The following is a 15,467-nucleotide window of genomic DNA, read 5'->3' on the forward strand; positions in this document are numbered from 1 at the left end:
GGGAAAATTGCAGTCGTTGCAATCAAAGAGGGGAAACTGCAGTTAAAGAGGGAAAACTGCAGCCGTTGATGTGAAAACTGCAGACGTAAGGGAAACTGCAGTTAAAGAGGGAAAACTGCAGTCGTTGATGTGAAAACTGCAGACGTTAATGTTGAAGAAGAGAGACAAATGGTGATTGTAGAAGTTACCAGAAATCAGAAGTTACCAGGAAGTTACCGATGAACAAGAATCAGAAAAAAAAAAACGAGTGCAGAAGTTACCGTGATGAAGGAAGAATTGAAGGAGGAATGGGCGAGGAAATATATCAAAACTGTTCCTTCAGAAGTTACTAGGACTCGTTGAACACACGTCTAGTAGGGTTCCGCAACCGAGCTCTGATACCATAAAAGATTCTGTGTGGGATCAACCTTCACTGCAGAAACTAAGAAAAGAGAGAGAGAGAAGAGGGAGATTCACAATGGCTGGGGGCGGTGCACGATAACCCAACCTCCCAGCCTTAAACATTATAAATAGGGAAAAATACAATAGCTGGAAAAATTACAGACATGCCATTAATGAAATGGCATTGAGCATGTGTTAAAAGTTAGAACATAACGTGCGTATGGATCTGGATCCAGATCCATACGCATACCATATTTTAACACCCCTCTCGCTTGCTAGACCTTCGCTGGAGGCCCTACTCGACCCCAAACCCCAACCACACTGGAACCCCCTCTCGCCGCTCTCCTCCCTCTTCCTCTCGCAGGCGCACCGGATCTCGACACGCCTAGCCGGAACCACTTTGCCAGCGCAACTCGACACCCTCTCAAACCCTCTTGTCTCCCTCACTGTAAGCATCCCTGTCCTCTCTCAGGCTCTCCCCCCTCTTGTTAATCTCCTTTATGGCAGCACCAGTCGGGTGCTCCACTGTCACCCTGCCCCCTCTCTCTCGTCTCTCTGTTAACACTAGGCAGGAGGGCACCGCCCCTCCTACCCTCTCTTGTCTCTCTGTTAGCACCAGGCAGGAGCGCACTCCCCCTCCTGCCCTATCTCGTCTCTCTGTTAGCACCAGGCAGGAGGGCACCACCCTTCTTGCCCTCTCTCATCTCTCTGTTAACACCCGACAGGAGGGCGCCACCCCTCCTGCCCTCTCTCGTCTCCCTGTTGACGTCAAAGAGGAGGGCGCCACCCCCCTCCTCCCCGTTTCTTTTCCTTCCTTCGCTATCTCAGAGGACAACACTGTTGTGGTCGTTGGGTGCCGACCCGATGGGGCTGCTGAAGCCGCCACCCACTTCCCCCCCTTCTCTGATTCTGGCAAGCCGCCTGCTTGCCCCCCCCCCCCCCCCTTTGTTTCCTCCCTGTTTTTTGGCAGACCCACCTGTCATGGTCCGCCATCCTTGAGTCACCTGACCGAGCTGGGCTCAGTTTGAACCGAGGCCAACCCGATTCTCTCAGTTAGAGGACCAAGCCTAGGCTCGGTCTTGTCTAGTTTAGGGGACAAACCCGACTCGACTTGGTAACCAAGCACCCTGTTTCCCTAGAGGCAACAACACCCTAACGGCTGCCGCTCCCTCTCTTTTTTTTTGTGTTTTTTGGGAAGCCGAAGTGGTCTGGCACCCCCTTTCGCACCCCTCTCAGCCTAGCTGATCCCTGACAGGGCTAGCCACAGTCGCACCCCTTGCCTCTTCTACCGAGCTCAGCTTGGTCCGGTCGGCTCAAACTGAGTTCGGGTTCGACTCCTACGACACAAACGTTGCTTATTTCATTAAATTAAAATGGTTGCATCGTTCTTTCGCAACTTGTATCTAAAGACACAATTTTGCGTACTCCTGTCTACCTTATATTATGCCTGCATGTATTTAAAGACGCAGATTTGCGCATCCTTGCCAAGTCTTTGTTTTTAAAGAAAGGATTTCACATGCGAGATTTCAAAGCTCGTATTATCCGTTGTCTTAAAAAACAAAACAAGTAATTGGTGTTTGCATTTTCGCAACTGAGTTTTTCTTCAAAACTTGTGTAACAGAAAGGCATCGACTACGTAGCCCTAGGTGGTGTGTATGTTCGGTCCTTCATTTTGGTATCCAAAATAACTCGAATATTCCCTACCTAAAGCACGGGACTTTGAAATTTCTAAATGATGTTGGGGTTTCGTTACGAGAAACTGATATCCTTCTCATCGTAGTGATACTATCAGACATGCACAACATGTTAGTACTACGATTATTCAATGAGAAGTTTATGGTAACTTCGTAGCGTGCAAATGCACAATAATAAAAAGGAAATCACATAAATGGTGATGATCACCTTCACAGTCTAGATGCGCGAGTTAGTTTGAAAGACCAGATCATATAACATGGGTCATCAGTTAAAATAGAACACGACATACCCATTCGTCTCTTTGGTTCCATCAAGGGAGAGGATGAGATGGTACAAAAACTCCGATGAATAAGTTGTTAACAATTACGTTTCTCGAATAGCAATTGAACTCGGTGTCCCCGGTCATCGGAGTTAGGGGACTGAGTTACCAAAAATTATCCTAGGTGGTAGATCCCAACGACTTTTGAAGAAGTATGAATGCATCCCCTTGAACAAGTGGCCTATGGAGAATTCAATCTCGGTCATTGGTTGTCCTCTTAAGAGCAAACTCAGCTAGTTGTCCAGGGTATCAAAATGCATAGCATAACAAACCCCCGAACAATCTCAATTGTTTCTACGTTTCTCCTGTGCGTACCGTCATGACAATTAATATCGAAACAAGATTATCATGCTCATTTTTTTTATTATGAACTACACATCATGAAAGGAACAACATATATATTAGTTTTTGTTCTGAATTTTGATATCTATGCACCTACCAGATTTTTATAAGTCTGACCCATTTTATCGGTAGAGGTAATGATTAGGTCGATACGACAAGCGATGGCACGATGACATGATGATATCAAGATCCCACTCTTTCCCCTGACGTTTCGCTCCTGAAGACATTTTGTAATTTGGTATAAGGGTTTCTTTGAAATTCCACTTTTTGTATAAACTTTAATAATTAAAACCTTGTTTTGAATCTATATGGTTTCAATGAATGTACGGAGATACAAATCCGTTGTGTAAAGAAAAGTTTACTTGTAATGCGCGCAAGGTCCGTTGATTTGTTATTTCAAACACCATTTTTCGTTGAACCGCTATTTTTAACTCTGAAAAAGGAATGATTACAAAGCTTTCAAAATTTTCTTAAAAAGTTACAAGTCTGGGATTTTGGGGCGTTACACATATACGTTACCACATTCATGTATATGGATCTGCCATTGCGAAAAAATCTGCATTTTCAGTGTGCTGGCTGATCCATATACATGAACAAAATCATGTACATGGGTCAGCCAAACCCCCGGAATACATGTGTGTATCCTAAACAACAAGTTGACTGCATAACCGATAAAGCTAAAACATGAAAATATTCACAATTGCATGGATATGTAGTTCGATTAGCACATAGCAAAAAATAATGCATTCAGATGCATGATCATAAACATTCAAGCCTGAATCAATGCCAAACAAAATCAGCTGTAAAGGCAATGAACAAGATAGGAACGGAAAGAACATGTACTTCGATAAAATCTGACCAGATTTGCGACTTTATGTACATGGCAAATCTGATCTAGTCTGTATACATACATAATTTGCAGATCTTGATCAGATCTATACACTAACGAGACACAACAGATCTGTCAAGACTGTATATACCTATGTTGCAACAGATATGGTCCAAACCATACATCGCACGTATATACATATTGGTAGCTGACATTTGTAACAAAAAAATCATGCCCAACGACATGTTCACAACATGTCATTGCTGCACTATAGAGGGCAGCAACATGTTGTGAGCAACATATTGGTACTGCATAGGTATGCGCAGCAGCATGCTATCACCACTCGAACATGCATAGATACATGCTGTCAGCAGCATGTTGCAACTGCATTCAAGTGCCCAGCCACATGCTATTGCTACCCAAGTGCACAACAATGCGCTGCCCTGAACAACCCTCCAAAAATGTGCAGAGTCAAATATGATGACAGCCATCAACATGACATATAATCAGGTGTGGTATTAGACAACAAACCAACATGTAACTGGATTCGATAACAGTCAAGAAAATGACAAGTAAATTTGTTAACCGTCCACATGACAAAAAAAATCAGATTTAATGATGTGATATCAACTGATGCAAATCTGGCTGACACAACAAGCAGTTTGAAGTTTGAACACAGGAAAACCGACAAAGCAAGGTCTTTTCAGCAAGGACATCGATATGCAGAAAATAACGACATATTACACTAGTCGATATTCCCCTTTTTTTTAACATGATGAATGGAAACTGGCCTATGCCGAAATTGGCAAGGCCAAAGCTTTTATATATATATATATATATATATATATATATATATATATATATATATATATATATATATATATACATATTCAGCAAAAACACATTCGGTAACCATAGATTACAAGCATAATATCATCAGCGAAAATATCAAAACATATCTATATGCTTCCTTTATTATTTCTTGTAAAAAAATTAAAAACATAAGTACCAACAAATCTGAAAATATTTTCACATGTAATTCCAGATTGCGCACTTAGGGAAATCGATTTCCACCAAGGATTTAACCAATATATATATATATATATATATTTACTTGAGATTATATATATATTATATATATATATATATGTATATATATATTGTTCTAAATTCCCGATTCTCCTTTCTCCCACAAATCCACACATGAATCAAATTTCTACCTATTCCTTTCCGTAAAAACTTAGAGAGAAACCCGTACCTTAGTTGGTACCGAAAAATAGACCGGAGAATCATCGGATAAAGGGTGGAAAGGACGGATCGATTCTTCCTTCCTCTCTCTCTCTCTCTAGAAAACAAAATCTAGAGAGAGAGACGAGTTAGACCCTTATAATGTTTTTTTTTGGTCTTCTAGAGAGAGGGTGACGTCCCCTGTAGAGTCCTATCTATAGAGGATAAAATGTAGAACGCTGTCTCTCTCTCTGTACTACTTATCCTCTTATTATCTCTTATATTTTATATTTTTATTATTAACTAATTTGGGATCTATCTAGAACACTTATCTAAGTAGAGTTCTACTCTATGTTTCTCCACCTTATCCAATAAATATAAATTTTGAAATTTAATTAATTAATATTTTTTATTAATTATTTAATTTTAAATTATTAAATGATTAATTTTTAAAATATTCTAGAGGGTGTCTTCCCTCTTCGAAAGTCCTCTCATAGCAGAATTCTTACTCAATTTAACTAGAGACAGAAGTGGTGTGCAGCACCACCTGTGGTGGTGGTGTTGCTGGAAAGGGGTGGAAGAAGGTGGCTGGATTTGCCACCAGCAATGGTTGAAATTCGCTGCAAATTTTAAGCTATCTCAGGAAGTTGACTTGTTTCCTCTAGTTAGCTTTAGTTATCATTTCTGCCAAGCAAAAGTGTATGCCTTTATGTGAAAAAGCATAGTTAATTAAGAAAATATTTATTTTTTAATCTACATAGATTTTGGAAGAGCTCTCTCTCTCTCCCAAGAATTAAATTGGTCAAAGGCCCAACCTGGACCCAGCTCTACACATGCACACATTTTTTTTTCAAGTTTCATATGGTCATTTGTGATTATTACTTTACATTATGCAAAAAGCAAGCATCTGTGATCTCTGTTGCAGAGGAGCTATTTAATGTTTAAGGAAGAGAAGGGAATTATTGAACACATATTTCTTTTTTCTTCCTTTTCTCTGTAATGATTAGAAGATCTTGCAATCAATCTTGCGTCAGTTGATAAAAGTTTTGGTGGCTGAATGTACAACGTTCTAGAGTTTTTTATTAGTGCATCAGCTCAGTCGTATAAACTGCTAGTTTTTTTTATTTAAATGTTGGGTATGTTGTTTCATATGGTATATTTTTTATTTGTTTGTGTTCATTTCCCCCCATAGGAGGTTCTAACTATTTCATAATACTACTGTTGCCTTCTATTTTTCATCATGGGTTGAGTATTTGTTTTTTATGTTACTTTAAGGCATCTTTGTAGCTCCTTTCCGTTCAATGCTTTCAGCATTGTTCTGGAGTATGGAGGATATTATGGCTCCTCTAGAGTGTCAACTATTTCTCTGGAAGCTGTCGGCATGCACCATATTCACTTCTTCAAAATTAAATGGGAGGATCTTGATATTTCTGATGTTCATTATGACGGCTTCAACATCTTCCAGCATCTTGAATTGTCAATGGTAATGTTTTTCTCGGCTTCTACGTATGGATTTATTTTGGTTGACTTGTTTTTATCTGCTATAATATAATCCAAATTTAAACTTTCCAAACTTCTGAATTCTGAGATGTGATAGGATTGCTTGTTACATTGCAAGAAATCCTCTTTGCTGAGAACCACTACTGTGCTGCTTTTCTAGTTGATGATTCATTTCCTTGGAGAATTATCTAATTTTCATTTTTCTATTTGTGTCTTACTGACAATATTGCACTGAAGCAACTTTAGTCTTTGTTTTGATTGTGACCCAGGAAGAGACTTATCAACCATTGGCCCAAATGCAAGATTTCGATAACCAGGAGTTGGTCAATCTTCTAAACTTTGTACCTATTTTGGAGAAGGATTACAAGTTGGCACATGTGGGAACTGATGATAAAGTTGGGTTGGGAAATATGCTTCAAGAAAATCCATCTGTGCTGATTCCAGAGGGCTCTAATTGCATAGGTCCAACCAGCCTTTTATTTCCCAGTTCAATTATCATTGCAAACACACTGAAGTTCAATCATGAATTGCTAATTTCTCGAAGAAGCTCATACCAACGGATACTCACCATGGAGAAAGATGGAATTCAAGTTGTGGAGAGAGAGATACGTCTGCCTGTAGACCTCATTTTTAGTGCTGATACTTGCCTACTGTGGTTTGATGTTAAAAGATTCATGATGAGTTGTCCTGTAAAAGCCTCTTCTTGCATGCCATTGTGTGTAGAGAGTATTGCAACCAACCTTCTGTTGTCACTTAGCTTCTGTTTCAGTGACTGCATACTGGTTAGACATTTTATTCTTCTAGGAGGTGAATTATTCTTTTTAATATATAGCTTTCTGCTTCATTATGTATTTTTGTCTGCATGTTGTTCCCATTACTTTTGATTAAAAATAAACATGAACTACAAGAATCTACTTGTTGTATAATGCACTTTCATATATATATATATATTGTTAATATTAGGTATTAATGAAGGTTTGGAACTATTGAGTAGAAATCAACTTCTTTTCTTTTCTTTTTTTTATTTTTTTGTAGAAATCAACTATTGTGATCTACAAGGTTGTTTTAGTATAAAATAATTAGTATTGAATCACATGATTGTGGCATGTAAGTATGTTTTTTAAAGGCTTCATAAATCAACAGCCAAGAATGTACAAAATTTTATGACTCAAAAAATCATAATTTTATATTGGAAAACTACAATCCAAGATTTTATTCTCCGCAAACAAACCATGCTGAATGCATCTATATGGTCGGATTGAATTGATAGAATTTAAACCTATGATTTCTAGCCTATGTCACATGGGTGCGGGTGCGACACGGGTGCGGCGCAATTTTAAAAATTTTGGACACGGGGACTCGGCTATATATATATATTTAAATATATATATATATATATATATATATATATATATATATATATATATATATATATATATATATATATATCCTGTGTGCATATATGTGGATATTGTTCTCTAAAGTTTGGCACCAGCATGAGTGTTTTTATAAACTTTGCAAATTATACTTTTGCCCTTGCAGAAAGGGGGGTCCAGGGGGGGCCGCCTCTGGCGGGGGGCAGTGCCCCCCGGATTTTTTTTCTAGGGCTTATGTTTGAGACTCATGCTATCTATATATATAAAGATCATTTTTTTTTGTTTTTTACTCTAAAAATGGACATTTTTGGACTCAGTCAACGTTGACCGAGTCCAAAACAAGGACGGACTCGGCCTCGACTCGTTGAACGAGTCCGACTCGGCGTTGACCGAGTTCGGGCCGTGTCCGAAGCCGCACCCGTGTCAGAGCATGTCGACTCGGGTGCGGCGCCTCCGTAGCCGAGTCCATGTGACATAATTTCTAGCTCAATAGTTCCGTACCTTCATTAGTACCAAATATAAACCCATATATATATAAACATTAGGTCTCTTAGAAAGTTAGGTTCCTTTTTATAAATATTATCCCCATCTCTGTTTATGTTTCAAATTGGAACAAATTACTATAATTCCTCCTCACCTACGGATCAGTCAACATTTTTCACAAATCTTACGAACAAAGACTCTTATTTTCATATTTGTTGTTCCTTAATTCCGAATCCACTCTTTGATAGAAAATAAGTCTCTTTAAAGGTGAGTTAGTTTTTGAGCCTCAAAATTTATCCCCATGAAAATTGAAATACCTAATCGTTTGAATCTTTATTGTGAAGTCTCTAAATTATAAGTCCCCTTCGATTTTAACCCTATCTCTTCGTAGTATTTGTATAAATCGTATCTGCCCTAAAACATAACCTAGAACCAGGTCTTCGTTATCTAGGCGAACTCGAAACATGCCATTGGGAAGTGATTCAGTAATTAAACCTTCATGGATCAATTTTTGTTCTTTCATTTCAGGTAACCTCCTTGAAGTATCAATTAATGGAGGAGTGATATTAAACAACCTTCCTCTACTCTATTTTTCATAAATAGAAAGTTACATATCAAATTCATATACCAGATGGATCACCTCACCATATATAAAACAAAATTTCTCCTCCAATTCCTTCTAGTCGAGCATCTCGATCTGTCATTATACTGGTAGAAGAAGAAAGGTGTGTGTGTGTGTATATATATATATGTATATATATATATATATATATATATATATTATGCCAGTCACACAGGTAGTGTCTTGTAAGGATAGATGGTGTTCATGAACTTGATGTAAATGTCAGTCGACCATGGTTGTTTTAATGGCAGAAGTTTTTTTAGAAAACCCAATATTGTGAAGAATTTAAAAAAATAATCATGCCCTGAGATTATAAATAAAAACATTCAGATGCAGCATACCTTTTCAACTAGAAGCATGATAATTTAAAATATTATTTCTCCTTAGCAAACTTTCGGTTCTTTCTCTATAAAGTTTGAGGGAGAGTGTTATATATATATATATAATCTGTTTTATTATGTGTTGCCCAATAGGGGCATTTTTGTCTTTTTACATGTATTAAATAGTTGTTTCTTAAAAACAACTATTTTCTCTTTTCTTATTTTTTTTTCTTTTTACTTTTTCACTTTTTGCACATTGGGGCCCCCCTTTCCATAGAGTCGTTGGGGCCCCAACGGTCATAATTTGGGAGCTCCCCAATGTCTCTATGTAAAGGGGGATCTCCCAATGGCTCCCTCTCTTTTTTTGTATATAAATAGGGGTGCATCTCCTACATGTAAAGTATTCCTTCTCTCACATTTTCAATAATATTTACTTTTGTTTGCCTTTTGGCATTGTCCCTTTGTGTATATGTGTGTGCACTTAAAGTGCTTGTTTACTCTCTTTGTATTTGTCCATTATTGGACTTGTAAGTGTTCTACATTTTGTTATTTGTAATTCCACTTCATTACAAAAATCTGGGTTCTTGACAGATTTTGTTTCAGTCAAGATTTTAGTTCAAAACTGTACCGATTCCCCTTTGTCTTGAATCTGGAAAATAAAGTTTTCAAAACAGTCATGCCGGTTCAATCATAATATAGCTATCGAATTTAAGTATGAACTGACACCACTCTTCTTATAAAACTCAAGCATCGATCTTAAACTGTTACATCCTCGGTTTTATTCTTTTAATGAATGCTAGGCTTTAATCTAAGCAAGCTGCTAATCAAAACACGCACAGACTTACACAAGTTATTTTGAGCATGTTGGCCAATGGTAACATGCATTTTAACTAAAAGCAGATGACATGTAACACTTTATAAATCTTCAGCAAAGAACAATGGAAACAAAATCAAATACACTGATTTGATTCAGAAAAGAAAAACACATTGGAATTTAGAATGTCAAGAACCCTGTCAAAAACAAGAGAATACAGACTATGATGCATCAATCTAATTCAAACTAAGATGACACTGTTCACAGCCCAACGTGGATCAAATTCCAGGAATCACGCATATCAGAAAACGTAAGCCCAACAAATCTAACTTAAACATAATTTATTTTGATCATAACCCAGTGTGAATCTGGTTTCTGGGAAGGTTCCTTGGATTTAAACTCATAATCCAACAGGAAATCAGATTTCATGGTGCTAGAAGGAGTTGAATCAGGGTTCTTTATGGGAAAAACACTCAGCCAAATGTAGGCTGTACATGTGACTGAAAATCAGGGATTAATGCATAAGCTTTAACAGACCGACAAGTCCAGAAAAGAAAACATAGAGACACATATACTTATAAAAATCAGATTTTATAAAAATTCCTGAACAGGCTATCATGGTGATTCCGTATAGATTCGATCGACCTGGCCTATTTATTAGAACTCCAATCAGCGCGAGCTCAATCCAAGAAACACGTGGATTAGATTCTTGAAAGACACAGGTCAAGATATATGTATATATATATATATCCAAGAAACACGCAGATCGAATTCTTGAGAGACACAGTTCAAGATGTATATATATATATATATATATATATATATATATATATATATATATATATATATATATATATATATATATATATATATAAAGCACCTGTCACTTATTCCAAACATAAACTTTGATCAGGAATCAACCTTGATCAAAACTCACGTGAAAGCAATCCAAAATAGTTTATGATTCTTCCTAGGCCAGCTGAAACCGAATACTCTATTGAGGTAGGTTTGGTTTTCAGCATAAGCTTCCTTAATCCCATGTGATTTGACCCATGCTAGCCCTTTACCTAATGGAAAAAGAGAAGAACCCGTACCTTGTTGCAGATTCGCGAAAGGAAGGAGGAGACGTTGGAGAAGATCTCTCTCTCTCTCTCTCACGATTCTGCACCTTTTTTTTTTCTGTTCAGCCCTCTCCCTCTCTCTCAAAATTGGTATTGAGAGAGACGACTCATATGGTTTTTTTATAAAACAAGAGGGACTCCCTACTAGAGGAGACGTCCCATGTGTTTTTAGAAATAGAAAGCCTTCTATTTCCTTATGGAAATAGAAGTCTTTCTAGACTAAGACTCTTATATATATATGTGTATATATATATATTATTTTGTTGTTATCTTATCACTAATATAATCTAATTTAAAAAAAATAATTTATCTTATGATAATTGGATCATGGATCTTGGTAATGGGTCTAAGATCCATATCACAACTGGATCATGGATCTTGGCAATGGGTCCAAGATCCATATCACAACTGGATCATGGATCTTGGCAATGGGTCCAAGATCCATATCAGGATCCTCTTTAACATCAGCCACTGTTTATTAATATATATGTATTATATATATTGTTTTAATTTCATATATCAAAAATATAATTATTTAAATAAAAAATATATTTATTAAATTTAAAATAAGGGAAAATCGCAAGATATTACAAATATGTTATTGTATTTCCAGATTATAAATGAGACAACATATAAATTTGACTAGCAGAAATTTCAGATCTATACACAGGTACATAATTGACAACATAATAATTAAATTCTAAGTCATGTTGAAATAGAATTTTATGTGCATGTTGTAATATCATGTGTTTTTATACTTAGTTAAATTTAGAGATTTCTGAAATTTGGCTAAGTGTTAAATATAAGTAAAATCCTCGATGTTAGGGTGTGATATTTGAATCTGGGCTTGACCCAGGTCTCATTAACAAGACCTAAACGAGCCAACTGAAATGTGATAAAAAGTTTTAATTTCAACCTTTAAAATCAAGCAAAATTTGAGTGAAATTTGGGTTAAATTCAGGTAAATTTTGGAGGCAAAATTCGAATTATTTACCATTAGATGAGCCTCAAAATTCTGAATTCAACGGTGTGTTACTTTTCCGAATTCAGGTTACGGTTGGCCCGAAAATCGCATTTTTTTAAAAAAGGCCTATCTCGATTAGACTAGATCCAGATTGGATCGGACTGGATCTGATTCATATGATCCAAATTAATATGGATCTGGACTTAGTCCAAGATCCATATTAATTATGATCTGATCCAGCTTAGAATCCAAATGGATTATGGATATGGATTTGGATCTTAGATTCAGATCTAGATTCAATGAAAATAAAGCTTTAAATTTAAAATAAAGGGTTAAATTAAGGAAATGAAAGGTTTAAAAGACTCCCAGAGGGATAAGGTATGCTCTGAATTTTTTTGGAAATAATAAAGAATTATTAATTAATTATTTTAATATAAAAAATAATAAATTCTGAAATTTATTAGATGAGGTAGCTAACTAATTAAGGTTTCTAGAAGAGCCCATTAGTAACTTTAGAAAGAGTAGAAGTTGCAAAAAGTTAACAAAAAAAGGGAAAGAGTTTGAAAAGTCAAAATTTGAAATTCTAATAAATTTAGGAAAGAGGTGTTGGAGATGGACTCCCATATGGGAAGAAGATGCTAGAAAGGGGGGCGTCACCCCCCTAGAGCCCTCTATTTAAACTCAAAAAAAAAAAAAGAAAGAAAGAAAGAAAGAAAGAGAGGAAGAGAGAGAGAGAGGAAGAAAGAGAAGAAGAAAAAGAGAAGGAGAAGAAAAAGGAGGATCTACCTTCTTCTCCGGTCATCCGACCTTTTCTCCAACTTTTTTGAACTTCAAAACACGGTATGGGTTCGTTCTTTTGATTCGAATAGGGAAAAAGAGCCTAAATCTGATTTAGGTGATATTTTTGAAAGAAACCATGAATCTGGTTTGGTTTCCCATGTTCAAATTAAGGAAAATCGATATATTCATGGTTGTTTATGTATATTTTAGATTTAGGATATGATTTCATAATGAAAGCATGTTTTATTTAAGATATACATGTATATATATATATAATTTTTTTTTTTTTTGAGGAAGGTGGGGGCTTTTGGATCAGGCCAGCCGACCCACTGTCGGCTGGGCAGGATCAAGCAGAAATAAAAAAAAGTCAGACTGGTACAGTCTGGACAGAGTTTATCAAAAAAATTATTTCTGGCCGATTTATAAGTTGTGTTATATGTATTGTTGTTTCATGCAATTAAATAGCCGGGAGTGTTCTAAGCAACCGTCTTTTCCGAGCATGTTGTTCATATAAATCTGCAGTTCTTTCTTTAACATGAGATAACATACATGGGCTAAGTATTTGCCAGTGAAAACACTGCAGGCATTTATATACCAGTACATGTATTGCTGAAAGATACACCCAAATTTCCTATGCATGTTACAAGCAACTATCATTCTATTGAGCATGCTGTTATACATCTGAGTCTCTGAACATGAAATGTTATGTATGTTGCTGCATATGTACCTCTGAAATCGGGAACAAGATGCAGAAACTTATATACTTGAACATGTGTTTTTACTGTCCTCACGCATCTGCGTTTTTCCTAAATCCATACCGCATGCATTTTACTGATTACATGCATTATACTATTGGCATGTAGTATGCTGGGAACAGGCACCTGCGGTTTGCCTGAACCTGTAGCAGCATATGCTCTGATGATTGCATTCATTCTCGGCATGTAGTATGCTAGAAACATCGATGATTGCCTGAGCCACTTTTGTGGGCTGCCAACTGGGCAAGATTCAAGGTACTCAACCCCAACTGACTGCGGTCTGCTGGGTGTTGATCTAAACAAACATATATATATATATATATATATATATATATATATATATATATATATATATATATATATATATCCTGTCAAAGGCTTAAGGTTTCACATGTTAAAGTGCAGATTTCTACATGCTAAAATATTCAGATTTTTACATGACATATGCTTAGAATTATGCAAGTGAAATGTTCTGTTTTATGTATGTTAAAAATTCAGGTTCATGCGTTTGCCTATACCCAAGGTATGTAAATTAGGTATGACTGGAATGTTATCCACACTTCCATGTGACTAATATGCATGTTTTATCCATTGTTACACATACTTTTGCATGGTTGTTCATGTGCCATAAAATGTCACAAAAGTCTTTATATGATTGAGTGTCATATAGAGACACCACATACATGCAGAAAATATCATGGCATAGATGTGCATATTGTGAACACTTGAACCTTTGGAAGTTGCTTATGTTACATCGATATAATCATGTGCATACTTGAATGACATGCATAAGATAAAACGTGATGTGTTCACGTGCATATGAAATTTGTTATTCATGTACATTCTTATTTTGTGTGTATAAATGTGCATGTGAGAGCATGTTGAATGATTGCATAAGTGACATGCTTATTGTGATCTTTGCATAAAATGCATCAGTGGTGTAATGTGAACCACAGTAGGCCATATGAGCCATGAGTAGGTGTTGTTCTAAGTTTGTGTTGAATTCATTGCAAATGCATAAAACTTTATTGGTTTTCTAAACAAATTACACTGTTAAATATTGTAACGGGTTGAGGTCCCACATTGTGTTTTGCATGTTGATTTACAAAACAAATATTGTGTAAAGAACCTGTCTTTTGATAAAAATGTTAAAATGAACAAAACAATGTAATTAATGTTTTTTCTTGGATGTCCCTTCTAGAGTGTTGGAATCCTGGACTTCGGTTTTAGGGAACCGTGAAGATGCTAAAACTCTGTGTGCAATTGTGCCCCTGAACCGAACTAGGTGGTTCACCTCCCGACCATGGTTTTAGGGAGATTCTGCCACTTTGCCTGAGAGTGGTGTGTAGACACAATTGTTGTTATTGGTATACCAAGAAAGTGACATCAGTGGATCTTGATTTCCTTGATGCCCCGACATTAGATGTTGATTTCTAATGTTTCGATGGATGGTGTTGATTCTTGTTATCGGTTGAGGGCCAAGTGTGGAACCCAATAATAAAATACAAATTGTGTACTAAGCTACAACTGACGACCTAACTTGAACTCGGGAATTGTTGCGCCCATTTTTTAGTATCCGTGAGTTTTAATTTAAAGTGAAACTAAAATTGCATGCATTTAATAGAGATATGCATACAAAAGAAAACTCTGATAATAACTTAATAAGTTATTCATGCATGTGTATTAATTCCATGCATATTCCTATTCTGCATTAGTTCATGCATATTTACCTGTTTCTCTTATCTGTGATGTAGTGTTGTTACACGATGAGTATTGCTAATGCATAAATAGTTATTTGCATACTGAAATTGTTGTTGTCATATTTTCTCAAAAATATTGCATAAATATGATTTATGTTCTTCTTGCTTATTGATTCATTAGAGAAGGATCTATGATTATGACATCGTATTTCTTATGTTTTCACAACCTCCGATGCCCA

The 15,467-nt window shown here is 36.4% G+C and overlaps 1 protein-coding gene across 1 annotated transcript in view; it reads left to right on the top strand.

The window, feature by feature from the left end:
- The window catches only part of SHOC1 (shortage in chiasmata 1), a 105,364-nt gene that overhangs the window by 57,154 nt on the left and 32,743 nt on the right, over window positions 1-15,467 (top strand). Inside the window, exons 7-8 of the mRNA XM_089986956.1 lie at window positions 6,069-6,276; window positions 6,563-7,075. Coding sequence (XP_089843082.1) covers window positions 6,069-6,276; window positions 6,563-7,075 — 721 coding nt within the window. The remainder of the gene's footprint in view (window positions 1-6,068; window positions 6,277-6,562; window positions 7,076-15,467) is intronic.

The sequence above is a fragment of the Nuphar pumila genome, chromosome 2 (genome assembly GCF_984573655.1).
Source record: "Nuphar pumila chromosome 2, dmNupPumi1.hap1.1, whole genome shotgun sequence".
NCBI classification, from domain to species: Eukaryota; Viridiplantae; Streptophyta; class Magnoliopsida; order Nymphaeales; family Nymphaeaceae; genus Nuphar; species Nuphar pumila.